This window comes from Pseudophryne corroboree, chromosome 4 (genome assembly GCF_028390025.1).
Source record: "Pseudophryne corroboree isolate aPseCor3 chromosome 4, aPseCor3.hap2, whole genome shotgun sequence".
NCBI lineage: Eukaryota > Metazoa > Chordata > Amphibia > Anura > Myobatrachidae > Pseudophryne > Pseudophryne corroboree.
In genome coordinates, this window is record NC_086447.1 from 177,663,691 (window position 1) to 177,690,124 (window position 26,434).

The 26,434-nt window shown below is 43.1% G+C and overlaps 1 protein-coding gene across 3 annotated transcripts in view; it reads left to right on the top strand.

Annotated features, from left to right (window-relative positions):
• TFDP2 (transcription factor Dp-2) overlaps window positions 1-26,434 on the top strand; it is a 112,743-nt gene that overhangs the window by 73,772 nt on the left and 12,537 nt on the right. For all 3 annotated transcript variants that reach the window (XM_063915581.1, XM_063915582.1, XM_063915583.1), the window contains 5 exons: window positions 546-689; window positions 3,990-4,058; window positions 21,276-21,427; window positions 22,192-22,358; window positions 26,179-26,284. In XM_063915581.1, the coding sequence (XP_063771651.1) occupies window positions 546-689; window positions 3,990-4,058; window positions 21,276-21,427; window positions 22,192-22,358; window positions 26,179-26,284 (638 nt within the window). The remainder of the gene's footprint in view (window positions 1-545; window positions 690-3,989; window positions 4,059-21,275; window positions 21,428-22,191; window positions 22,359-26,178; window positions 26,285-26,434) is intronic.

A 26,434-nucleotide genomic window follows, 5' to 3' on the forward strand; every position in this document is an offset into this window, starting at 1 on the left:
ATAGACAGGTGTGTGCCTTTCCAATTTATGTCCAATCATAATCAACTAATTTTACCACAGATGGGTTCCAGTAAAGCTGTAGGAGCATCTCAAGGATGATCAGTGGAAACAGGATGCACCTGAGCTCAGTTTTGAGCTTCATGGCAAAGACTGTGAATACTTATGTACATGTGATTTCTCGGTTTTTTATTTTTAATAAATTTGCAAAAATCTCAAAAAAAAACTTTTTCTCACGTTGTCATTATGGGGTTTTGTGTGTAGAATTTTGAGGGGAAAAAAATTATTTATTCCATTTTGGAATAAGGCTGTAACATAACAAAATGTGGAAAAAGTGAAGCACTGTGAATACTTTCCGGATGCACTGTATTTACTTTAGATTCTATTGCAGAAAAAAAGGTGGTGTTGCCTATATTATTATTCATTATTTCAGGGGCTCGGAAGATAATGTGATCAACATGCTATACCAAGGAGTTGTCACTTTCGCTGACTGTGGTATAAGTTTTTAGTACAGTTGCTTCATTTCTTATGTATTTATTTATTTTCAGGCCTATGACCAGAAGAACATCAGGCGGAGAGTTTATGATGCCCTCAATGTACTGATGGCCATGAACATTATCTCAAAGGAGAAGAAAGAAATTAAGTGGATTGGCCTACCGTCTAACTCTGTCCAGGAGTGTGAGAATTTAGAGGTAGTTATTGTATCTCCTCTATACAGATCATTTGGTACCATTTTTTTTATTTTCTCTCTAGGTTTAAAAAAAATAAAAAAATAATTAAATCGACTGGCTGGAGAGTTGGTTAAATCTATCTTTAGCTAGATGGTGGTCATCGGGAAGTGGTGAAGATCCCACCGCAAGGGATCCCGGCGATCACAATGCCGACGCCGGGATACTGCCCAGCGCTACAATGCTGGCGCTGGAATCCCTGCGCCACAGGCTTTTCTCCCTTTGTGGTTGTTCACGACACCCATAGAGGGAGAATATAACCTATGGCGAGCGCAGCGAGCCACCGTGCCTGCAGCGTGGGGAGTACAGCGAGCCCGCAAGTGGCTTACTAGCGCTCGCCCCGCTGCCGTCATCCTGGTGGCCGGGATGCCACTGTTGGCCATCGGTATTATATACTGAATCCTGGTCATCTGCTTTATACATACAATTATTAGTGCGCTGGTATCTGTATAAGACTTCTCACAGACTAACTATGCTAGCATCAATCTGCTTATTAAGTGAACAAGTTAGTATTTCCCCTGTAACATGGCTCATTCTGCCGCTTTATTTGTAATGGGTGTGCAAAGCTCTATAGGGTTTATAGCCCCCTGGGTTCGCTATATGCTGCTCTTACGGTACCTCCGGACTTACAAATCCCCAAGGGGCTGCGAGAAAATATACATCGGATTGCGTGCAACATCAGCAGCATCAGAGCCCCCTATGCTTTGGAGAATTCTTGGTACAGACCTTTACATAGAATGAGCACCAATATTTTGTCTTTCACTCTCTAGATTGCAGTAGTTTAGTTTAAGAACTTAACCAAAATAGGGGAGTTACAGATTCACTTCATGGATTTATAACGGTGGTTCATTAGGGCAGATGTATTAAGCCTGAAGAAGTGAAAAAGTGCAAGGTGATAACGCACCAGCCAGTCAGCTCCTGTCATGTTACAGGCTGGGTTTGAAAATGACAGTTAGGAGCTGATTGGCTGATGCGTTATCACATTCCACTTTATCACTGCTCCAGGCTTAATGCATCTGCCCCATTGTTTCCTATCTATGTGAATATACCTTTACTGTGATCTTATGTGGTCTCTCACTTCTGAATACAAATCACCTGTGCTACTTTGTCTTCCAAAATGAGTTTTGTTTTTTGTTTTCATTTCATTTAATAATACAAGGAATATACTGTAATATTAAAAGTTATTTGGGGTTTTGTGTTTTTCTTTTCTTTAAATGAAAAAAAACTGATGCAGCTTTATGAGAGGATAACTATTTTGATTTAAAATGTAAAATGAAGGTTGGAAAAACAAACAAACAATTGTTCCAGTGTTGATAATAATGAAGTGATACAATGTTTAATCTGGATGGTAACTGGAAGCCTTTTCTGAATAAATGATAGGGTTCTTGGCATACCACAGTGACACTAGATATATATATACAGACAGCCGCTCCAGGACATCATATACATCTCTGAATGTGGTAAAGCGTTATTCTGTAGCTCTGTCTGCTATAAACGCTGTTATTTTAAGACCAGTATTAGCAGCAGTAAAGCTATATTTAGGTGCATAATATGTACGTCAGTGCACTCTTTAGATAAGGATGAATAAATTGGTGCAAGAGGCCGATTCACTTATGCTTTGCTTCAGTTTGAAGCATCCATTTACATATTTGGAGTCATTGCCCCAGTTTACGGATTAGGCTGGACTAGAGAACCGGTCTGCCCTAATGGCTGCACAGATCCCTTTCCTGTTTGTTATTTCCATATGGTGTGTGTTATGTTTCAGGCCACACTGAGTGTAATCCATGGCAGATAGATGTACTGAGCCCTGCTCCCTGTACCCAGCTGTGGGGAGCAGCTGACTCGGCAGCTCATCACTAGTGTAGGTCAGCAGAGCATGGCTCCCTGCACAAGCGGGGGTGTTTAATATACATGCTTGGGAGGTTCAACGTTACCTTGTGCTGTAACTATGGCAGGGGTCGTGTCTGTATTCAACTCACAATTTCATCCGTTTTATTTATAAATAAAGGTATTATATTTTGTCATGGGATCTGTTATACGTAGTACTGGGTGATTACGGTTTTCCTGATAAATGGGTCCTTCATAATAGAGAGCATCATGCCTAAAATATAGGTAACTAATTTCTGACTGGCATTACCCTTGACCTTAAATTTTGACTGTGATAGGAAGCACTTGTCAGTCAGGACTGTGGGCTGATGCAGACATATTCTGTGTGATTTTGCACTGCGCATGCTTGGGAATCAAGTGTGTGTTAGTATGGGTGATGTGGAGTCTTGAGTGTGTGTATGTTTGTGTGTGTGTGTGTATGTATGTATTATATGAACAGAAAGCCGACAGCCCTCTGCAATAATTGAATACTTGCATCCTGGTGCCTTCCTAATTACCCCACTTAAATGAAGGTTAATAAAATAGTATTTCCATGACTTGTAAAAACAGGACAATAACCGGTAAAAAATAAATGTATATGTGTGTGTAAGATAAAGTGTTATATATTGCATTTCTTGCTGTTTTTTTTTTAAATTTTACTTCCCACTTGTTTTATTGAGGTTCTAGTTTATTCCTGACATACCTGTTATTGTACATATATCTATAAATGTATTCTTCATTGTAAAACTAAATCAAAGAATAATTATATCTAGGACCAATTTGTCTCTCTAGTTATTAATATTAGAAGTTTAAACTGCGCACAATCTGTAATCTCATGTGCTTTTGTTCTGTTGTCTCTGAAATAATTTTTTGATGTTGGTTTTCAATAGGACATACATGGCTCTTTGTTAATAACTGTATATGCTTTAGCTTTCTGGCGGCTGATGTAACCCATCAAAGAGATGCAAATGGAAAGCTTGGCTGTGATCTGGGAAGCAATGAGGCGCCGGCTAGGACACTAAAGTGCACCTGTCTAGTTACATAACGTGGAGATTGGCATTAGTAGCCTGAACCAATGTACAAGGGGTTATAGACCATTCCTTAGTATCACTGAGCCACCTGGTGTAGGTGGCAAGTGCACCGTGTTGGCGGATCATAAACTTTAGTTTAACTTTTTGCTGTTATGTGATTGAGGTGGGCTGTAAAGGAACCTCTGCCTGCCTTGGTGTCTGATTATTGTAACTGAGATGCCAAGAAAGATAACGAGAGAGAGAAAATGTTCAATTAAAGTTTGTTTCAAGTTTTAGTGAATTATGATCATCTGATATTAAATGTTCATTGCTGTTTGGTGATGGGTGAAATTTTAATTTACATGTGAATATTTTCCTGGCTTTGCAGATGGAGAAACAGAGGAGAATAGAAAGGATCAAACAAAAGAGTGCCCAGCTCCAGGAGCTACTGCTGCAGGTAGATCATCTGCTATTATAATGTGATAATGTCACGCAATCTTCTTAGAGGGCTGTGGAGCTTGCTGCTCGTGCCTAGCACACCATTCATTACTGTCTGTCTATCACTGCAGCGGTACAGCAATCACGCAAGGAGCTTGTCATCACAGTATTAGTGGACGGGTCTAATCAGATAAGATAATCCAAAGAAAATAAATGCCGCTGCACAGGGTTTATGCAAGCATATTGCAAAAGATTTAATAACTGGATCCTTGACCTATGCAGGGTTGATAATTTTCTTTTACTTACGCTATCGGTTTTAAGGAAAATTGTAATACAAATATCTTAATATCACCCATTGTATAGTTTATATTCCAGATATGCCACACACATGTATCTGCACAAGCTGTATTTCTCTTACGTCCTAGAGGATGCTGGGGTCCATATTAGTACCATGGGGTATAGACGGGTCCACCAGGAGCCATTGGCACTTTAAGAGTTTAGTAGTGTGGGCTGGCTCCTCCCCCTATGCCCCTCCTACCAGACTCAGTTTAGAAAATGTGCCCGGAGGAGCCAGTCACAGCTAGGGGAGCTCTCCAGAGTTCTCTTGGTAAAAGAGTTTTCTTTCTTTCTTTCTTTCATGTCACAGAACTAAACTAGCATTACTCTATCCACTAAATACCAGTACAACTCATTTGTGACAATTCAGAGTCTATTTCCTTAGCCCCTGTGAAACACTCAGAATCAAGCCATTTGGTCTATACTGTGTTGAGTTTATGTTCAGCATGTCTGGCTATGTACGCATATTTATCATGTGCCACCGTGACATTAACAAGAATATGCCATTGATTCATTTTTGGACCCTTCTGGGCCATTTAAGTTCGAGTTATACACACTATAGCCAGACTATTGAGGACATATTGTTTGGTATATCTATCTAGTGCATATGTTTCAGCTATTCCCAATAAATAAGCTATTGGTGTAAATATACTTCTTGAAACACCTATAGCAGATATAACCCCAATCACTCCAAAACATTAATATCTGGGCACGCTCCCATAGTAAATGTTAAAAAGTGTCTTCAGCACTTGCACATTTGGGACACTGTGATGTTGCCCTAGCACCAAATCTTAATAAGAGTTCGATGTAATAAAAATAATTGTATTTGTTGATAGCGAATAGAAATAGTTGAATCACGAGGACTAAGCACCACTCCTCTTCCTGTATCGGCCCCAAGCCTCCCATTTCAGTCTAAGAGCTGATAATTCTTCTATATGATAGAGAATATATACAATTTAGACAACATCCTACATGACTCTATGGCTATTATATACTTTTTAATATTAGAGTCCTTATAACTGGAGGGCCTTCAGGGAACTGAGTGGATAATGCGTGCCTAAGTTGTAAAAATATAAAAAAGTAATGCAATGCAACTTCCCATACCCTAATAGCCTGTTCAACCAGAGAGATACCACTCCCAATCTTCTTACCACTTGACAGTGCCTGTAATGGAGTATGAGTAGCTAGTTGACTAGTAAGCTGGGTAAGGCACTGGGGTAGCCAGCCACCATAAATGGGAGGCCAGCCACCACCATAAATGGGAGGCAAAATAATATGGGAGGCAAAATAATATAACCGAAAATGTGGTACTGGAATTCCTCCCTGTGGTCTAGGTCTTATAAGTATATAACATTTTATTCTAGCCCATTTATTCACCCATATAAAAGATAAAACAAGGCTATCAGTTTGCCTAAAGAGCACTGTGGGGAGAAAAACCGAGGACTTATGAAAAACATAGAAAAATTGAAGGAGTATAAACATCTTTATCAAGTTGACTTGGCCTGTCAATGTAAGAGGTCATTTACTCTTACCTGTGCCTTTAAATATTCCATTTGAGGTATAACATATTATTTTAATATGAACTATCCATTGAAGTGAAAGGTTAACCGATGGACTCGACGGGCTTGGGCCCCTCAAAGGAAGAATGCATGATTTTTCCCAATTTATCAGCAAACCGGAGAAGCTACCAATCTTGTTACTTAAGTTAATTATTTTATTTATTATTTATTACCAGTTATTTATATAGTGCGCACATATTCCACAGCGCTTTACAGAGAATATTTGGCCATTCACATGACCCAGTGGAGCTTACAATATATATTCCCTACCACATGTACACGTGCACATATTCATGCTAGGGTTAATTTTTGTTGGGATCCAATTGACCTACTAGTATATATTTTTGGATTGTGGGAGGAAACCGGAGTACCCGGAGGAAACCCATGCAAGTACGGGGAGAATATACAAACTCCGCACAGGTAGAACCATGGTGGGATTCGAACCCATGACCTCAGTGCTGTGATGCAGTAATGCTAACCATTACACCATCCGTACTGGCCAATACTATTCTTCAATAACTATTGACTTAGAGGTATGATAGTCCTTGACAAATAGCAACGTATCGGCATATAACACCACTTTATCTATCCCAGGGCCCAACTCAAACCCTGAATGCCTCAGTGCGACCGTAATTTATATGCTAAAGGCTCAATTACTAAGGCAAATAATGCTGGAGAGAGGGGACAACCTTGTCTCGTACCATGTAATAGAGGAAATGGAGAGGCTATATAATAAATATATATATATATATATATATATATATATCTCCATTCACAAAAATTCGAGCTACAGGAGTGAATACAAAAGTTGAATCCATTTAATATATACCTTACCTATTCCACACTGTTTAATGTTCTCCCACAAAAATGGTAATTCTACAGAGTCAAGCACCTTACTTGCATCAAGGGAGACAATTAATAAGGATATCGCCTTTTAATGAGAGACCTGTAAATGAGTAAACAGACATCTAATATTAATAGACGCTGACTTACCCAACATAAATCCTGTCTGATTCAGGTGAATAATCTGTGAAATCACCTGATGAAGTTTAGTTGCTAATATTTTGGGCAAGATCTTAACATCTGTTGAGTGTAAAGAAATAGGACAATATGATTGAGGCAGCTTTGGATCCTTCCCTTTTTTAGGCAAAACCACTATGATAGCTACTGACATGGATTGTGGAAGAACAGCTTTTACAAATAATTGATTGTACAATTTCGATAAACGAGGCAAGTAAAAGGAGACATGCTTTTATATAGCTCAATTGGCACACCATCCAAACCAAGAGGAAGAAGACTACTTCCTCTTCATGAGCGGAGAATCCATAAAACCCTTAGCTTCATTAGATAATGTGGGAAGAGGAATCTCAGCCAAATACCTACTCACATCTTCATTACTACATATGTCGATTTAGAAACATAAAGGGTCTGATAGAAACGAACAAATACCCCCACAGTATCTGGAGTCTTCCTTAAGACTTGTTGGAGGAACGATCTGTTCTAGCCAATTATGCAAGATACATTAGATCCCTGGACTATCTGCAAATAAATATTGTGAATGAGATGTAAATGAGAGACTAAATTGAGTCTTAGTTAGGAGATGATTATTCCACTCTTTTTGTGAGGCCAGCCATGCTAACTTTGATAACTCAGTGCCCATTCTTATATACTCCAATTCTAATTGTCTACAAGAGGATTCAAGATCTAACTCCTGACTACTCGTTTTATCAGAGTGCCCCATAGGGATGATTTAAAAGCATCCCACACTACCTCCACCTCAGCCGTTCCATTATTAGTAGCGAAGTATCCCTCCCACGCCGTTTCCCAATCCGAACAATCTCCCATTCGTGTTGACTAAAATGGATTAATGTTCCTGAATGGTTGCCCCCTCTGTATATACCAATCCAGGTCAAACATCAGTGGGGAGTGGTCCAATATCCTTCTAGGTTCGTAGCTAATCAACATTATCCTAGGCATCAAATTAGGAAAGACAAGAGCTAAGTCTGTCCTAGAGAATGAACCATACGTATATGAGACGCAAGAATATTGCCTCACACCAGGATTTCTCATCCTCCATGCATCCACCAAGCCCATCTCTGCCACAAGTGCCACAAACTTACTTCCCTTTGCAGGAAGAGAGCAAACATTCGCCTTCCAACGCTCCTTCCCAGGGTCCAGAACATTCTTAAAATCCCCCATATAAATAACCGGGTATCAGTGAACTGGAATTCAAGACTTTTTTTAACAATTGCATGTGAATAAGGTGGGGGAATATATACTGCCAATATTAGGCAGGGCATAGATGAGACACGACATTGAAAAAACACACAGTGCCCCCAAGGGTCAGTCTGCAAACATCCCAATTCGAAACCTGCTGTTTTTCTAATTAACACAGACACCCCTCTGAGTGCTGTTGTGTATGAGGAGTAATATGCCCAACAGACGCAAAATCAGCTTACCACCTAATAAATGTGTTTCAGAGAGGCATACTATATCTACTTTGTAATGCTGGACCTGCCAGAGGACAAATACCTCTTGATCTTGTCATTTAAATCCCTGACATTCCAGCTCAGCACCTTAATATGTGACATAGCCATTTCGGATTAGACTACTAAATACTAGACCCAGCAAAAAGGGAAAAGACAATCCCACCACACAATAAAAATCCACAAAATCCACACAGAGACAACCCTTCCCACACCCCCATCCTATATACCTAGCCCCAACTTTGGCATAACTATAACCCTAACCTAAACCCTATAGCAGTGGTTCTCAGACTGTGTTCCGTGGCCCCCTGGGGTGCCTCAGGACACTTGCAGGGGTGCCTTGGGTTGGTGGTCCAGGACCAAATTATTTATGGTCAATGTAATAGGCAGAACCAGTGCTGGTGGCTGCCAATCATACAATATGTGGACAAACAGAAAAAATCTTGTCCCTCACCACACAACTGAGCCTAAGGATGATATATAAAAACAATGCACTTGGGGGCGTGGCTTGGCTGCCAACTGAGGTGGCTGCTTTTAATCCTAGCTCCGGCCTGCTGCCTTCACAAAAACCCTCCTGGTCACCATAAACGCGGCCCTCCCCCCACCCCATCAGTACCCCACTCCTAAATCAATCACCCTCACCCCCGTGGGTAAGCGCCGCGGAATCGGGAGACGGCTTAGGCCGACTATGCGGGTTGCGGCATACCCACGTCCACTGAGCCGGGACCTCGATTTTGGGGACCTGACGGGCGGCGAGACGGAGCCGCCTGCGCTCCCTGTCAGCGCCGGACCCGCCGCTCCCCACTGCCGCCTGATTGCCTCCACTACTGGCCGGGACCCGGGGAGGAAGACGAGAGACGACCTCCGGACACTCAGGCTCCGGTGCTGCGCTCATCTCTCCGCTGCCCGCCGCGGACCTCCGGGCGCCCGTGCGGCTTCATCCTCCACTCGCTCCTGCCGCTGCCGGCCTCTCTGCCCCCGCTGCAACTTCCCCCGGGGGCTTACCTGCACAGCGGTGGCCGAGGAGTGTGGCCGTCCGGGTGCCCTGTGTGGCGGCTCCCATGCCGGATCTCCCCCCTACCTGAGCAGAGCTATAGGAGCCCTGGTCACTGGCTGGACCGTGACCAGACTGACCCCTGCATTGCCCCAGGAGGGGGGTGAGTACCCACACAGGTGGCCCATTTATATAAATATATATATACTTTTTTTCTTTCTTTTCTTTTTTTTCCTCCCTGAAGGGGAAGTTGGGTTCTGTACACTGCAGGATTCATCTCTGACTGTTTGGCTCCCCCTGTGGTGAAAGGCTCCATTGACACCAGGATTTATATTTTTATTTTTTATATTTCCACCTATCTGCTTGACCCTGCCTGTATCTCTGAGCCACGCAGGGCCCCTACAGAACCACAGTTTTCTCCCCTAAGCTGCTACGTGACTCGCCTGGTGCTCTTTATTGACCCCCCAATGTCTCACTCCTAAACGTCCTGTCTCTCTCCCCTCTTGGCCCTGAGCCGAGCTACTGGAGCAACCCAGCTACCTACTTCTTTCTCAATTATCCTCGTCTCCTACGCCCTCGCAAGATGCCTAAAGGAGGTAAAAAGTCTCAGGGAGCTGACCTCACGCCCTTCCTCACTAAAAAAGGCGCCCCTGTCAAATCTAGACCTCACAATCCCGACCACTCCCATGGACTCTCCGACTCCGAATCTGAGGCTGACGATCTTGCGCCCATTACACGGCGAGACTTTCTCTCCCTTCTCAAGGAAGTAAGAGATGTTAAAACTTCTGTCCAAGCCCTCCACGCGCTGAAGTCCGACATTGCAGAGATCGGTTCCAGAACTAACCAACTTGAGAGGCGAGTTGAGGAGGTGGTGACGTTCCAACAATCCGTCGAGACCGACTTCCAGCAGATGCGCCAAGATATTTCTCAACTGCAGGAGGATCATGAGGACCAGGACAATAGGGCAAGAAGAAACAACTTGAGGATTCGGGGTGTCCCAGAGGATGTAGAGTCCTCCCATCTCGACCTATACCTTAAACGCCTCTACCCAGCTCTCCCCTGACTCCCCGAAGATCACCTTCTTCTAGACCGGGCTCACCGCGCTCTTCGTCCTCGCTCACAGGATTCCTCCCGACCCAGGGACGTTATCCTCAGAATGCATTACTTTACTGCGAAAGAGGCCATTATGAAGGAGGTTCGCCGACTGCGTTCTGTTACCTTCGAGAATGCCCCCCTGCAGATCTTTCAAGACCTCCCCGATCACCTTAGCTAAATGCAGGGACTTTAAACCTGTCACTTCGAGACTTTCTCAGCACAACATCAAATACCGTTGGGGCTTCCCATTCCGTATCCTGGTCTGGCATCAAGGGAAATTACTGACGGCCAGAAACCTGTCTGAGGCTCAATCCCTACTGTCCAAAGTAGGCATCCCCACTGATGGAGACTCTTCCACCGTGCCCCCAATCACTCCAAAGCAGAGGATGCTACCTTTACCTCCCCGTTCGGAATGGTCTACAGTCCCGACAACAGCGACCTTTTCAACTCCACCTCCGGTGACCTGACTTGTCACCAGACCTCATCTTTTGTTACCTGATATCACCAGTTATGATGGTCTATAATGGCCTTGCTCCCTCTTCAGGGAGCCGTTTGAAGTTGTGTTCAGAACTCTTGTGTTTTAACCTTGATAACCTTTAATTTTGCTCAAATAACTATGTTGACAGCATTTATTGTAATGTGATACCCTGCTTTTTCACTCCCTCCCTGCTTTTCTCCTGTTCTTGCTCCACCTGCTCTTCAGTCTTGCCTCTACTTCTTGCTTATCCCTCAGGTTCCCCAAGAGGGGATTGATTGTTTGTTTGTATGTTCCCTCCCATTATTCCCATTGAGATGCACCACTCAGATGCCTTGCCGCGCCCCCTCGGGGCTTTTTGCCCTTTAGCTGACCTAGATGTTCTCCAGACATCTAGTATCCCTTCCTTTTGTCATCGCCAATGGTCCTGGCCTCGAGTGCCGGATGACCAACTGTCCCTCCCTCCCTTCCGATCTCCTTCTTTCTCTACCTTCTCCCTCCTTCCCGCCACGATATCTCTTGTTTTCTGTTTCCTCCATGCATCTTTCCATTCCTCCACGCCATCTCTACGGTCCACCACTTTTTCTACTCTGCCTGTCTCTTGGTTGAATGCCCATGGGTCTGCGGGTTCTTTCTTTTAATGTAAAAGGGCTCAATAGCCCCAAAAAAGAGGGAAACTTTTTGCCTCTCTTAAGCTCCACAAAGGTGACCTGGTTTTCCTCCATGAGACTCATTTCTTGCACAACTCCCATCCTGAACTACGATGTAAGCTATACCCTGACTCCTTCCATGCGTGCGACCATGGTGCCAAAAAACGAGGGGTCGCAATTATGATTGCTCGTCACCTAACTTTTGAACTTATTGAGTCTCATACTGATAAAGAGGGCCGCTTTCTTATATTGGTGGGGAAACTAAATAATAAGCTATGTACGTTGGTTAACATATATGCCCCAAATCAACGTCAAGATCAATTTTTTTCCAAACTAGACACTATCATAACCCGATTTCGACAAGGAGAACTCATTCTCGCGGGGGATTTTAACTCTGTTCTAAACTCCACACTGGACCGTTCGGCCTCTGTACGCTCAGCCCCCTCCTCGGACTCCCTCAACTCTAAGTCTCTCCTCCGTCTCATGAAGTCTCAACTCCTCTACGACTCCTGGAGGATGAAAGATCCGTCTGCTCGGGACTATACGTTTTATTCTTCACCCCACAATTCATACTCCCGCATCGATATGATCCTGCTCAGTTATGAATTTGCTCTGAATCTTCAATCTGCCCATATCCACCCACTTATTTGGTCTGATCATGCTCCTATCTCCTGTGATATTTCAGGCTTACTCTCTCGCCCTCGTCCAATGACTTGGCGCCTTAACGATTCTCTACTTCACAACCCTGAAGCCCTGTCCCATCTTCGCGACCAGCTCTCCGATTATTTTGCCCTCAACGACTCCCCAGATGTTTCTAGATCTACTCTTTGGTTGGCCCACAAAGCGGTTTTGCGGGGGCATCTGATCAGCATGGCTTCTAAGAATAAAAAACAATCCGTCACCCAGATGAACGCACTTTCCCTTAAACTCCATGACCTAGAATCCCAGCATAAAGCGTCTCCTGACCCGACTATTTTATCTGAACTTCGTACAGTCAAAGCGGAACTTGACCTCCTTCTTTCTAGGCAAGTGGCTACACGTCTTAAATGGCTTCGCCAAACGTTCTATGAGAAGGGGGACAAGGCAGACAGGATCCTGGCTACACGACTGCGATCTACTAGGGCACGAAACAATATCATATCGATTAGAGACGCCCACAACGATCTGACTCATGACCCTGTTGCCATTAGAGCGGTTTTTCAAGCCTACTATACTGACCTGTATAACCTCCCCTCTCCTTCCCTCCCCTCCTCCTCTCCGACCCACGCCGACTTGATCTCTGGCTTCCTTTCCGAAGCTAAGCTCCCCAAAATATCCCACGACGCTTTGGAACATCTTAACACTGAGATCTCTGCGGAGGAAATTGCTCAGACTATAATGATTCAAAAATCGGGCAAATCTCCTGGTCCAGATGGCTTTACAGCCTTGTACTACAAAAAGTTTTCTACCCTCCTCGTTCCCCACCTCCAGTCCCTTTTCAATCAGGTACTCCATGGCGACCCTTTTCCCTCTGAGATGCTGGAAGCCAGAATTGTGGTGATCCCTAAGGAAGGTAAAGATCCACTTCACTGTGCTAGCTACCGTCCTATTTCCCTCCTGAACCTAGATCTGAAGATATTTGCTAAAATTCTGGCAAACCGTTTGAACCCGTATCTCACATCCCTGATCCATTATGACCAAGTGGGGTTTATTCCGGGTCGCCAAGCGAGGGACAATACCAGACGTGCTGTCGATCTTATTCATATCTCAAACTCCAGGGGATCCCCTACTATTGTCCTCTCTTTAGATGCTGAAAAAGCTTTTGATAGGATCTCCTGGAGTTTCCTCAATTCTGCTCTCGCAGCCTATGGCTTGTCTGGTGACTTCCTCACTGGCCTCCTGGCACTATACTCGACCCCCTCCGCTACAGTATTGATTAATGGCGTCCCATCTGCCTCGGTCCATATCTCTAACGGCACACGGCAAGGATGCCCCCTATCTCCGTTGATTTTTGCCCTTATAATTGAACCGCTTGCCTCCCAAATTAGATCCCATCCTGATATACATGGCGTTCAAGTGGGCCATACCGACTCCAAAATCTCTCTTTTCGCGGATGACATTCTCCTCTCCCTGACGCAACCTGCAATATCCCTCCCAAACTTATTCTCTGTCCTCCGATCTTATGGTGTGGTGTCGGGCTATAAGATTAATTACTCCAAGTCGGAGGCCATGATGCTCCATGTTCCCCCCTGAGAAGCCGACTCCCTCAGGACAAATTTTACCTTTAAATGGCAAACCAAAAGGATCAAATATCTGGGGATATATCTCACTTCCCATTATGACTCTCTCTTCCGTGAAAACTTCCCACCTCTGTTTTCCAAGATGCAGTCTGACCTCTCATCTTGGAATAGTCTTATTATTTCATGGCTGGGCAGGATTATCGCCGTCAAAATGAATATAGTCCCCAAATGGCTTTATCTCTTTCAGACTCTCCCTGTTGCCGTCCCTGCCTCCTTCCTTCGCAATATTCGTTTTATTTGGAACCACAGGCCCCCGCGTATTGCTGCAAACACCTTGAAAAGACCAGTCTCTGCCGGTGGCAGGGGTCTTCCTGAAATTAAACTCTACTATCTCGCCTCTCATCTCTCCCATATTATAGCCTCCTATGCTCCCCCTGGATCAGTTTCCTGGCTTGATATTGAATCGGCTTACATTTCCCTCCCGGATCTGACCCCCATATGGGGCCTACCTTCCACATCCCGACCCCTTACATCCAAATTACTTCCTACCATCAAATTTAATCTTAAAATCTGGGAAGGTTGTCCCATAAAGCTGAATTTTACTACCCTCCCCTCCCCCCTGACCCCTATTTGGCAGAACCCTCTATTTCCTCCGGGATCCTCGGTTACGAGATTCCGTACATGGACTCAACTGGGGTTTAAATTCCCAGCTGATTTTGCCAATCGGGGCCAATGGCTATCCCTGTCTGATCTCCAGCAGAAGAACCCCTCACAAACCTTTAACCCTTTTGAATTCCTACAAATTCGCCACTTATTATGCTCTCTGCCCCCGCTCACGGTACTTCGTCCCCTTACCCCCTTTGAAACGTTATGTAAAAACTCCCCCCTTTCCAAAGGATTAATCTCCCAGCTCTATGCCCTCCTATTAGACGCCACCCTTACCCCTTCCAGACCCCATGAAACTGCCTGGGAACGAGATCTTGGACCTCCCCCAACAGCCGAGGACTGGGACGACATGAGACTGGGGATTGCGAGGAGCTCAATTGCAACCAATATTAAAGAGACCTCATACAAGGTTTATTATCGCTGGTATTATACTCCTGACAGACTCAATAAGATCTACCCATCTACTTCTCCTAATTGCTGGAGAGGTTGTGGCTGTAGAGGTACTATGCTCCACATATGGTGGACCTGTCCGATAATAACCCCCTTTTGGGACTTAGTTCATGCTCTCTTGAACTCCCTCCTCGAGACCCCTCTGCTGAAAGACCCTTGGTTCTTTTTACTTTGTTATCCCCCCCCAGCCCTTGATAAATTTTCAAAAAAACTAGCGACACACATCTTAATAGCGGCAAAATCACTGATAGCTCTTAATTGGAAAAAACCCTCTCCCCCTCCTCTCGCTGCCCTCAAAGCCAAAATCTGGCACATTGCAGCAATGGAGAGGATCACCTACTACCTCCATGACCGAGGATATACTTTTGACCAGGTTTGGGCTCCTTGGCTCCTTGCAGAAAGTAGATCGTCTCTTCCTCCTTTGCATTGTTAAGTTTTCCTGCAGGCCCGTGGGCGACGACTGATGTCCACCCCTTCTTCTACCTCTCACTCTCCATCCTTTGCCTGGCCTCTTTATGCTCTTATGCTTCTCTCCCCCCTCTCGTATCCTACATATCATAATGCGATATATACTTGTTGTTGTAAGATTGTATCGTGGTTTCCCTCCTCCCCCCCCCCCCCCCCACATTCTTCTTCACCCCCCCCCCCCCACTATATTCATTCAATACTGATTTCATTCTGGTTTTTGGTCTATGTTACTCTTTACAATTACTATGGTCGTCATTGTTATGCTTTTGGGCTCTGTTTGCCCATTTGCTACTCCTATTTGTACTGTTTCTACCTTACCTGACCATACAAAATAAAGAATTAAAAAAAACAAAAAACAATGCACTTAATATAATAATTTGTTTTAGTTTCTCAATAAGAAACTTTTGGCCCAGGAGTGCCGTGAAAGAAATTTGGATACTCTAGGGCACAGGTTCTCAAACTCGGTCCTCAGGACCCCACACGGTCCATATTTTGCAAGTCACCTGTAGATTTTTTAAATGTGGCAGTTGGTAATACACAGTGCAGCTGCTGAGTGACATGGAAAACGTGAACCGTGTGGGGTCCTGAGGACCGAGTTTGAGAACCACTGCTCTAGGGTGCTGTAATTCAAAAAAGTTTAAGAAGTACTGCCCTATAGTAAGAAACAAATCATAAAAGGAGGAGATAACCTCCCTTTTCTCAGCTTACAAAAGGGGAACAAAGTGGCCAGGAGGCACTCTCCAGCCGAATTCACCCCCAAGGACTACAAACTATAACAAAAACATGCATAATATTCTGTAACCCCACATGGTAGTGGTATTAAACAGTACAATCTAATCAAAATCGTGAATAGAAATAAATCTAATAAATCTTTTAAATCAATATTCTTCTATGACAACTGTCATTACAATCCTAAAAATTTAGTATAGTACACATGAATATTAATATAATAGTGCTATCATATCAAAATCTTTTACTTAAAAAAAATCCATACCCACGTGTTATTACAACGATGCAGTTGTATTCCAATACACATAAATATAGGTGTGGTAGTGCATATTACTAAGATGCTTTCATAACGATTGCTGTAATGTATACCGTATCACTTAAATTATTAATCTTGTATAGTGTATAATAACAGTTTATGTGATTTCTTTCTTTTTAACCATTAAAAAACTAGTATACTAAAGACTATAACCAGTGTAGCGATGTTGGTGAAAAAATAATGCTAGAAGCCATTATAGTTACGTGATAAACGTCCTAGGATTCAAAGTCAGTTAGCAGCGACTTCCCGGTTGAATAAAAAAACTCCTGTTTCACCATCAGCAGTGATCCTCAATTTAGATTAGGAAAGAGCATAGCATTTCAGATATTTAAGTCCCTCAGACGTTTCATGACCGGTAGAAATTGCGCTCTTTCTTTCTGTACCTCCATGGCAAAGTCAGGAAGCACAGAAACTTGACTGCCATCTCGTTCCAGTAGGCCCTTAGTACGTGCCAGATGTAGAAGTACATCACGATCACCATAATGAAGAAATTTGGTGACAAGTGTCTGGTGGTACCGTTGTAGTAGGTAAACAATGAGCTCTCTATAGAAAAATGTGAAGAAAAGGCATCTCGGCCATAAGTCTCCACCAGCCATTTTTCGTGAAACTCATCTGGCCGAGTGCACTCCTCTTTCTCTCTCTCTCTTTCTCTCTCTCTTTCTCTCTCTCTCTGGAAATCCTATAAAACGTACATTATTGCGATGAAGGCGACGCTCCAAATCCGTTAAATTCCTCTGAACAACCTTCATTTGAGAGTCCAGAAAGGCAACCAATATTTTCATAGGCATAGAAGAGTGTTCTGACTTGAAGATGCTTGTCTGTGCTTCACCAGCCATTTTGCGAACCTTTTGAAGGTCTTGATGAATAATAGATAGATCAGATTGCACGTCCCCAATATGATGAGCCAGGTTCTTCTCACTTGAAGTTACTGCATCCAAAACCTGCTGTAATGTAATATGAGATTCTAATGTGTTAGAGGATTTCTTAACAGGTGGAGGCGCTTTTATAGGAGTGACAGCTGAGCCCTCTTTTTTGTGGATGGCGAGGTGTGAATGACCTGGAATACTTCTTCAATGTAGCTGCAGCAGCAGCGTGTTGTGTTTTCCCCATTTTTCAGTGGGGTAGTTCCTCACAGCTATTTGCCAGGTGGAAATTCACATTTCATAAAACCATAATTATGACCGAGGTTATTATCATATAAAAGGGGCAGACTAGATGAGTCCAGTACTTGTCGGCAGATTTAACTTCTATTTACTTGCAGCACCTGCTATTAACTAGTGGTCTCCCATCCAAGTACTGACAAGGCCAACAATGCACAGCAACCAAAATCTCACACAATTAAGCATTTAGAATAACTTGGTACAAACTGGAATGTGCGGTGTCGGATTTCAAACAGACGGAGGCTGATGGTATTCAGACAGGCAACTAAGGCATATTTAAAAAAAATGCAAAGCAGTATAACAGACACTAATAATTATGACTATAGCTTATTATAATTAATGTCTACTGTTGTCCCAGATACATAGTCATCAGGCAGCAAATACAGAAACTGCTTGCAGTCTGCTCATCTTGATGCAGGTGCAAGGAAAACACAGTGCTGGTGTCAGTATATCTGCAAATCACTTAATCAAAGACCACTGAGGCTTGCAGTGTTAGTCGATTGATGCAGTTCACTGCGGTCAAAAATATACACCATTGCCACTTCCTGATACAGGCGGAGATATGGTTCAGTTCCCCGGGGTACTCTGCTAGGTTTTGCAGGAGGATTGTTTGGAGTTGGAGAGCTTAGACGGAGAACACTACTGAATGCCTACCTCCACACCTGCCACGGCCACGCCCAGAAGATACTGTATATACTTTTATTGGTATCTCACAACCACCGTTACATAGCACATAACGTATTGAGCAGAGAGGCTTTGGGCCACCCCTCTTAGTTTTGTTTTCTCTGCAAAATCCTCCTTTTGCTTCCCCTGTCCCCTCCCACCAACACCTCTGCCGTCATCTGACTTTATGAGAGACGTGTGTCTGTGTAGCAAACGGACTGTGTCTTTGTCCGGCAAGCATACTTGTTTCGCCTCCTGATAGCTTTTAAAAGGAGATAATCATTTATTTGACTATATCTAAGATAAGCAACTATGTCATATGCATGCTTCATGTATGTTCAAAACTTACTATATAAAGGGAAAAAAAGAATCTATGTGAGATTGCTGCTTTGCTGTAGGCATTGGTGGAAATGGTAGGAAGCAAGTTAGAAAACAAGTTGCTATTAAAATGTTTATAGTGCCAAAGTAGAAGCGAAATGACTACTCAGACAGAGCATTGCATAAAACCGTGCACCCAGTGATTGTATATTGCAGCAGAGCACAGTGGACCCCCTTGCAATCATTTAATCTATTTATGGTTAGGGAATATATTTATAATTTGATTCTGTTGCATTATTTATAATAGAACCAATATATTTTTCTTCTCAAAGCCCCAAAAGATATATGTTGGCACTTATTGCAAGGTCCCCATAGCCAAACATTTTTATTTTCTTTAACCCCCTGTGTTTTAAGTACAGTGCTATGGAATAAGTTGTTGCCATATGAATAATCCCATTATAGTTTGCTTGTAAAACATCACAGAGTGTACATACTCCTTCCCTGGGCATGGCGCCCTTCATCCTATAGTATGCTTTTCATATGTGTGTGTGATGTTCCTCATTTGCTTTGGAAACAAAAAGATTCTTCTCCATAGCGACCATATTTTAACACTGAGTGTTCTATGTGTATTTGTTAATTTAAGCGTGCATCATGTGAGCCGCTGGTCACAGGGCCACCCTTGCAGTTGATGCAGCAGAGTACGAATAAGGCTTATGACAATGGAAGCATTTGTTATAGAATTCCCCCGTCAATGCCTTGTTCTCGATCAGCCACCCTTTAGTATATCAAGATTAAAAAGTTGTTAATGCTCTGGGTCATGCAATAATAATGTGTTTTATAACTGATATCTCTGAATGAGCTATATAGACTAATACTTTTTATTTGCCGGGTCATCTATCTATCTATCTGTAAAATGTATTTCCTTTTACTGGTAATTGGTGGCTACCCTATATCAGGCAGAGGTACAACCAGTTTACCGATATATCCCGATGACCATACAAACTGAACGATATTTTGTATGATACATCCCGCATTTTCCTGTAAGCTGTCGGCTGCTAAGTCGGTCTGTTTCACGTGGAGTACATCAGATAACACGACCACGCTGACGGTGGCTGAGAGCATGCAGTTGCGGCTACACACTATACAGTGTGGCCAAAATATCGGTCAATATATCGTTCCAACGCGGATCGGAACGATATATATCGGCCAATATGTCATTTAGTGTTATATCGGCCGATATGACGCTATAATGAGAAATTGCCTATGTGACATCTTACAGCAAGACAAGTGTACATTATTTAGATGCAAATATTCAGTAAGTTGTCTTTTTTTTCTTTTTTCTTTTTTTCTACACTCTTACCTTTATCATGATCTTTCTCTACATTGACCTAACCATACTATTTAGCTGCACCTGCTGACTGAGACAGGCCCGATCCAAGCAGTCAGAACTGGTTGTTTGACTAAATTGTTTAGCAAGTACAAGTAATTTTCTTTAATGACCTAGAATATAAGGGACACATTTACCATGTACTAGGCTCAAAACGGTATCCGGACTCCAGGTCGACAGCACAAAAGTCGACACACCTTAGGTCGATGCCAATTGGTCGACACACCTTAGGTCGACATGGACAAAAGGTCGACATGGACAAAAGGTCGACAGGAACAAGGTCGACATGGAAAAAGGTCGACATGAGTTTTGCACGATTTTTTCTTTTTTTGAACCTTTTTATACTTAACGATCCACGTGGACTACGATTGGAACGGTAAAGTGTGCCGAGCAAAGCGGTAGTGGAGCGAAGACACCATGCCCGAAGCATGGCGAGCGAAGCGAGCCATGCGAGGGGACGCGGTGCACTAATTGGGGTTCCCGGTCACTCTACGAAGAAAACGACACCAAAAAACCATAAAAAACTCACGTCGACCTTTTTCCATGTCGACCTTGTTCCTGTCGACCCTTTGTCCATGTCGACCTAAGGTGTGTCGACCAATTGGCGTCGACCTTAAGGTGTGTCGACCTTTGTGCTGTCGACCCTCAGTCCCAGACCCCTCAAAACGCATTATATTTTTCCAATCAAATTAGTTCCCTGTTATAACTGCAGCATAGAATCTTACTAATTTATGAGAACAGCGTTTATTAATAGTAAGCTGAATTGTCTGAACTGATTAGTATAATACAACGGATTAATCTTGCGCAATTTATTATACTGTGTTGTTAATAAAACAACAACCAGTGATTGCGACGTTTGTGTTACCTTTTTGTTGTTAGTAGTAATCAATAGTGGTCTTTGTGGGGACTGCTACATAGCTATAAGAATGGGGTTGGGGGATTTGTGAAATCATATCAGAAGCACCTGGAGAATGATCAGGGACATCCCTTTAAAAAATATAAACAGTACAACCATCATTTTCTTGAGAGCATACATCCCCAGGCCCTATTTAATGAAGTATCGATAGTAAATGTAGTAGTAACCTGTGGCGGTACCGGATTAAGGGAGCCACGCCATGTTGTTTGGCAGCATTGGGGGAAGGGAGGGCATTTGGTGGGGCTTCCCTTACTAGTAATAACATGCAATGTAGTTTTTGTATAGTTTATTGATATGCGTAGACCCTTTAGTCCTGTGTGTGACCGGCCGCTTTCTCTTTTTACCCCAGCAAATTGCCTTTAAGCACCTTGTTCAGAGAAACCGACAAAATGAACAACAGACTCAGACCCCTCCGGCTGTCAACTCTACCATCAAGCTGCCATTTATAATTGTGAATACCAGCAAGAAGACCGTCATAGATTGCAGCATTTCTAGTGACAAGTGAGTGCAGGATATCGGTGGTGGTGGTGGTGGTGGTGGTGGTAGGGTTCCAATGTAAGTTGTCTAGTAAAGAATGTATATAAAATGGGAATTGTTACTGGGACATGGTTATTTGCGGGTAGCATTCTGGTATTTCCTTTATACACCAGAATACAAGCCTGTGACTGACAAATGCTTATGGCAGATTATATTGTACGGTACAGATATGGTGGGAACGGATGGGCCTGGCCAATGTAATGACAATGAGTAAAACAGAGACATACAAAATAGGCAAAATAAATGTAGACCTGAAACAAAGGCGACGGGAGCTTACAATCTAATGGTGTGTACACATGGTGAGATATTTTCTTACGATTTTGACTATATAGTCAAAATCGTAAGAAAAGTTAGTGCAGATCGCAAGGTGAAAGTCACCTTTGCGATCCCGATGCGATGCGCGGTCCCGCGTGGTCGGCGTCGCAAGCCTAGATAGACTGTGCAGGCAAGTCAATTTTGACTATCTCGTAGAAAAGATAGTAAAAATTGACACAGCCAAAATCGCACATAGTCAGTATCACAAGCACAGTCATTATGTGCTTGCGATGCCGACCTAGCCCCTGTCGCATAGTGAGAATCGGGCTGAGCCCGAATCTCACAGTGTGTATGGGCCTTAATGTCTCTTCTGTCTGCCACCATCATCCGTATCTCCTCTGATTGCGTCTGTTCAGTGTGTCTGTGTGTGATTTGTGAGTCTGATCTGCTGGATTTGGATGTATCTTTTGCAGATTTGAATATCTATTCAATTTTGACCATGCCTTTGAAATACATGATGATATCGAGGTACTGAAGAGGATGGGGATGTCATTCGGACTGGAATCAGGGAAATGTACAACGGAAAATCTAAAACTGGCCAAATCCTTTGTACCGCGAGCCCTGGAAGGATATGTGTCAGGTAAATAGATCATGTAAGATGGCTGTCTTTGTAGGTGTGGTAGGAGCAGGTCGCAGAGTGAATACAGGGAGGATTTTTTCTGATGGAGGGCCCCAGTTGTCATCGCATATTTGCAGTTGTTTTGTTTTCGGGGGTTAGCCGCATATATTATGTATCACCAGAATGTATGAAGGAGGGATGGCAGCAGATATCTCTGATACCTGCTGTAATCCCTTCATTCCTGCTGCAGCCACATCCCCCATAGTTTTCTGTGGGGGGATGCGATGCTGCCAGGTTTACCAATATCGCCGAATGGTAGAAAAGGTTATTCAGAGTGGTAAATTCAGCTTCTTACTGAACAATGTTTAATAAAATATATACAGGTATTTGCATTATTTTGGCTTTGTAGGTATATTGTATTTACCATGTCTAGTGGAATTCCTAATTAATGTGAAGTGTTGTGCAATGAAGTGGGATAAAGATAATTTGTTAGAACCTTTTAGCCAGGCCATTTGGCTTGTCTAGGAATAATTCTGGCTTCATACATGTAGATATGGTGGTTCAGTTTGTTTGTTATTCCCAACCACATTGACACATTATAACTTGTGCCACTGACTAAAGAGTCATTCTGATTGAACTCAATCCGTTTGGACCTTGTTCCTCAATTAGAGAGAGGTGTTGGAAATTTTCTAACCGGCAAACGGGAAAAGCCACTTCACCAGGCAACGGGAGCTCAGCAATTTCACCCCGTACATTGGTTTCCTCTGGTTGTTTGGTGATTGAGCCAAATAGCCAGATCTGCCATGTTTGTGGTGAGCTTTATAGAATACATACATGTTTGGAGAAAAAAAAAATACCTACCAGCCATGAATCGCTTTATATTGCTCTTTTGAAGATGTCACCAATTTTAAGGGGCAGATTTAATGAGTTACGAGTGATAAATGGTGCTCCAGCCAATCTGCTTCTTTTTCAAACACACGACAGGAGTTGATTGGCTGGAGCACAAATTATCATTCGTAATGAGTGATAACAAGAATATCACTTATTGTTAAATCTGCCCCTTAGTATTTATGGGGTAGATGTACAAAACTGTGTACCAACCAATCAGCTCCTAACTGTCATTTTTTTCAAACACATCCTGTAACAAGACAGTAAGGAACGGATTGGCTGGTACTTTATTTCTCCCCTTTTTATCACTCGCCAAAGCTTAGTACATCTCCCTCATGTCTCTTAGGGGGGAATTATTGCCCCTATCGCGCCCAGTACAGTCGGGTTTAGGTACGCCAAGCTAAAGCTAAACTAATGTGCGCGATCGTGAAAAGACGGGTCTCTATGCGCATTTCAGCCCCAGGGGTAGCGAGCTGAAATGAACTTGTTACGCCCATCAGCAGTAACATTAAAATACTGCCAGCGGGCGCAATCGCGGCTGGGAGGGGGGGAGAGCACTTTTAGAATCCAGCCCTTAAAATTTTGGACAGTAGTGGTAAGATGATATGTCTCAAGTACTAACTGGCCTGGATGTCGGACATTTTGGGTATGATATGTTTCGGGTAGTGGCTGGCCTGGACATCAGATACGCCAGGTTCTCCAGGATTGAGAGAGGGTTTAAATATCAACCTTGACTGTACATTTCTTCTTTAGTTTAAGTACCATTGTATATTACTGAAGAGAAGAGGCAGGGCTTCTGTAATTATCACAGAGTGCAGGTTTTCCTCATAGGTTTCAATTTACTTTTTTTTTTTTTTTTTTTAAGTGAACAGACTCCTTAAGAGGTGGTCACTTTTCTTTGAACTATCACTCCACTGCCACTGAAAGAGTTACATTGAAGTGGGCAGGGCTCGGACACATGGCTGCAGAATACAAAGCCATTAGGAGTTGGCGGCGGTGGGGTTCCTTAGTCTAGGGCTTTGTCTGCCGAACAGAGCCGAACTGGCTGCAGATTCACTGTGCATATTAAACATGGAGCATTCATTGCCTCCTTGGTGACATCTCTGCTTAATGAAAGGGCTTTTCCTGTTGATCAATCAGAACGGCCTGTGCAGAGAGGGGAAATCCCATTCACATTAACTGGATAGAGTACTACCGAATTAACCGCAAAATGTACAATGCTGCAGCACGTTGCATGCAGATTGCACAGAATAACGTTCTGCCTTATTAAAACAAGTGAAAATTAGTATGACCATTCTATACAATAAATATGGTTGTAGTTTTGTTCTATAACTCACTAATCTCTCTGTATGGAAGAAGCGCTAGTAAATCTTCTTTATAGCTACTGCCAAAAGCAGCTCATGGATGAAATTTACATAGGCCAGCCAGTCCTATTTCTCAGAAGATTGTATTCGTCTGGTGGTCATGCAATAATGCCTGCTTAATCAAGATAGCCAATTTATCACAAGGAATCTGGATATATTGCTCATATAAGGGTGTGTTTCACATGTTCATTTTAATGCATTTGCATCTGTTAGCTTGTGTGTTATGGAATAATCTTCTGGTTTGTCTATCCCCATCGATGTTCTAATGCTGTGATTGGTCCAGTTTTGTCACTGTTCTAACGTTCTGAGTGGCACAGGTTGTACTATTACTGTTCTAATGCTCTGATTGGTCCAGCCTTATCACTGTTCTAACGTTCTGAGTGGCTTGGGTTGTACTATTACTGTTCTAGTGCTTTGATTGGTCCAGTCTTGTCACTGTTCTAATGTTCTGAGTGGCACAAGTTGTCCTATTACTGTTCTAATGCTCTGATTAACCTTAGTTTATGCCAGTGGTTTCCAAACTTTTTTGAATCACGGCGCCCTAGAGTATCAGAATTTTTTTCACGGCACCCCTAGGCCAAAAATTTCTTATTGAGAAATTTAGAAAGAAATATTACATTAAGTAGATCGCATTTATATGTCATCCTTAGGGTAAGTTGTGTGGTGAGGGACAAGATTTGCTTCTGTTTGGCCACATATCTTATGACTGGCAGCCACCAGCACTGGTTTTGCCTATTATATTGACCATGAATAATTTGAATTGGTCCTGGACCACCAACCCAGGGCACCCCTGGCAGCCACCAGCACTGGTTTTGCCTATTATATTGACCATGAATAATTTGAATTGGTCCTGGACCACCAACCCAGGGCACCCCTGCAAGTGCCCCGAGGCACCCCAGGGAGCCACGGCACACAGTTTGGGAACCTCTGGTTTATGCTAATCCTGTTATTGGTCAACTGCTCCGATTGGCCTCAGGGTAGTCTAGTAATGTCAATGTTCTAGAATTCTGGTTGTTCACAGTTTGGACTAATCTTGCCATTGTTCTCATGCTTAAGTGTAACAGGGGTTTGGAGTTATGTCAGTATTTAGTGCTCTCATTGGCCACAGATTGGTCTAGTCCTGACAATGTTCTAGTGCTCTGATTGGTCATAGATTAAAATAATCCTAATTATGCCCTGCCTCTAATGCAAATGTCCAAGTGTACGGATTTGAATAAAAATGAAGAAACCTTTTTCATCCTATCTGGGGGACACTGCAAAGATTGTGGGTTTGGAGGGGAGGATGTTATGTGAAACTCCCATAGTCCCACAGTTGTTGGTATGCTCACAGTTTTTTTTTTTTCCTGGTGGTACATGATTTGTGCAGCCTGATGTGAACAAAATAGGCTTGTGCCAAATGGCTTTTCTAAGCAGATGTTCAGTGGGCATTTGCTACATGCCAGGCCAAGGCCGGAGACCCTTTGTAACCATTGGTAACCGCATGAATAAAATTAGAAAGTGAGAGAGTAGGACTTTAATAAAGAAAAGTAAATGTAAAAAAAAAAAACCATGCATGACGCTGACAGTATGCTCTCTGTGTTTTGTGTTAGACATGGCATCGGGGACATCTTGGGCAGACCAAGGACTTCATTTCAATGCATCGCAGACCGTCTCTGCAGCAAACACTGCCAGCACCACCACTTACTCCCAATCCAGGTAGGACTGCATAATATTTGTACCCTGCAGGAGTTCTGTACAAGTAGTTTTCTGTGGAGACAGACACTTATCTCTCACTCTAATGTTGGTTAAACAAAGCATGGTATAACCGCTCCCTACAAATAGAAGGTAGGGTAAATCTAACTAAGG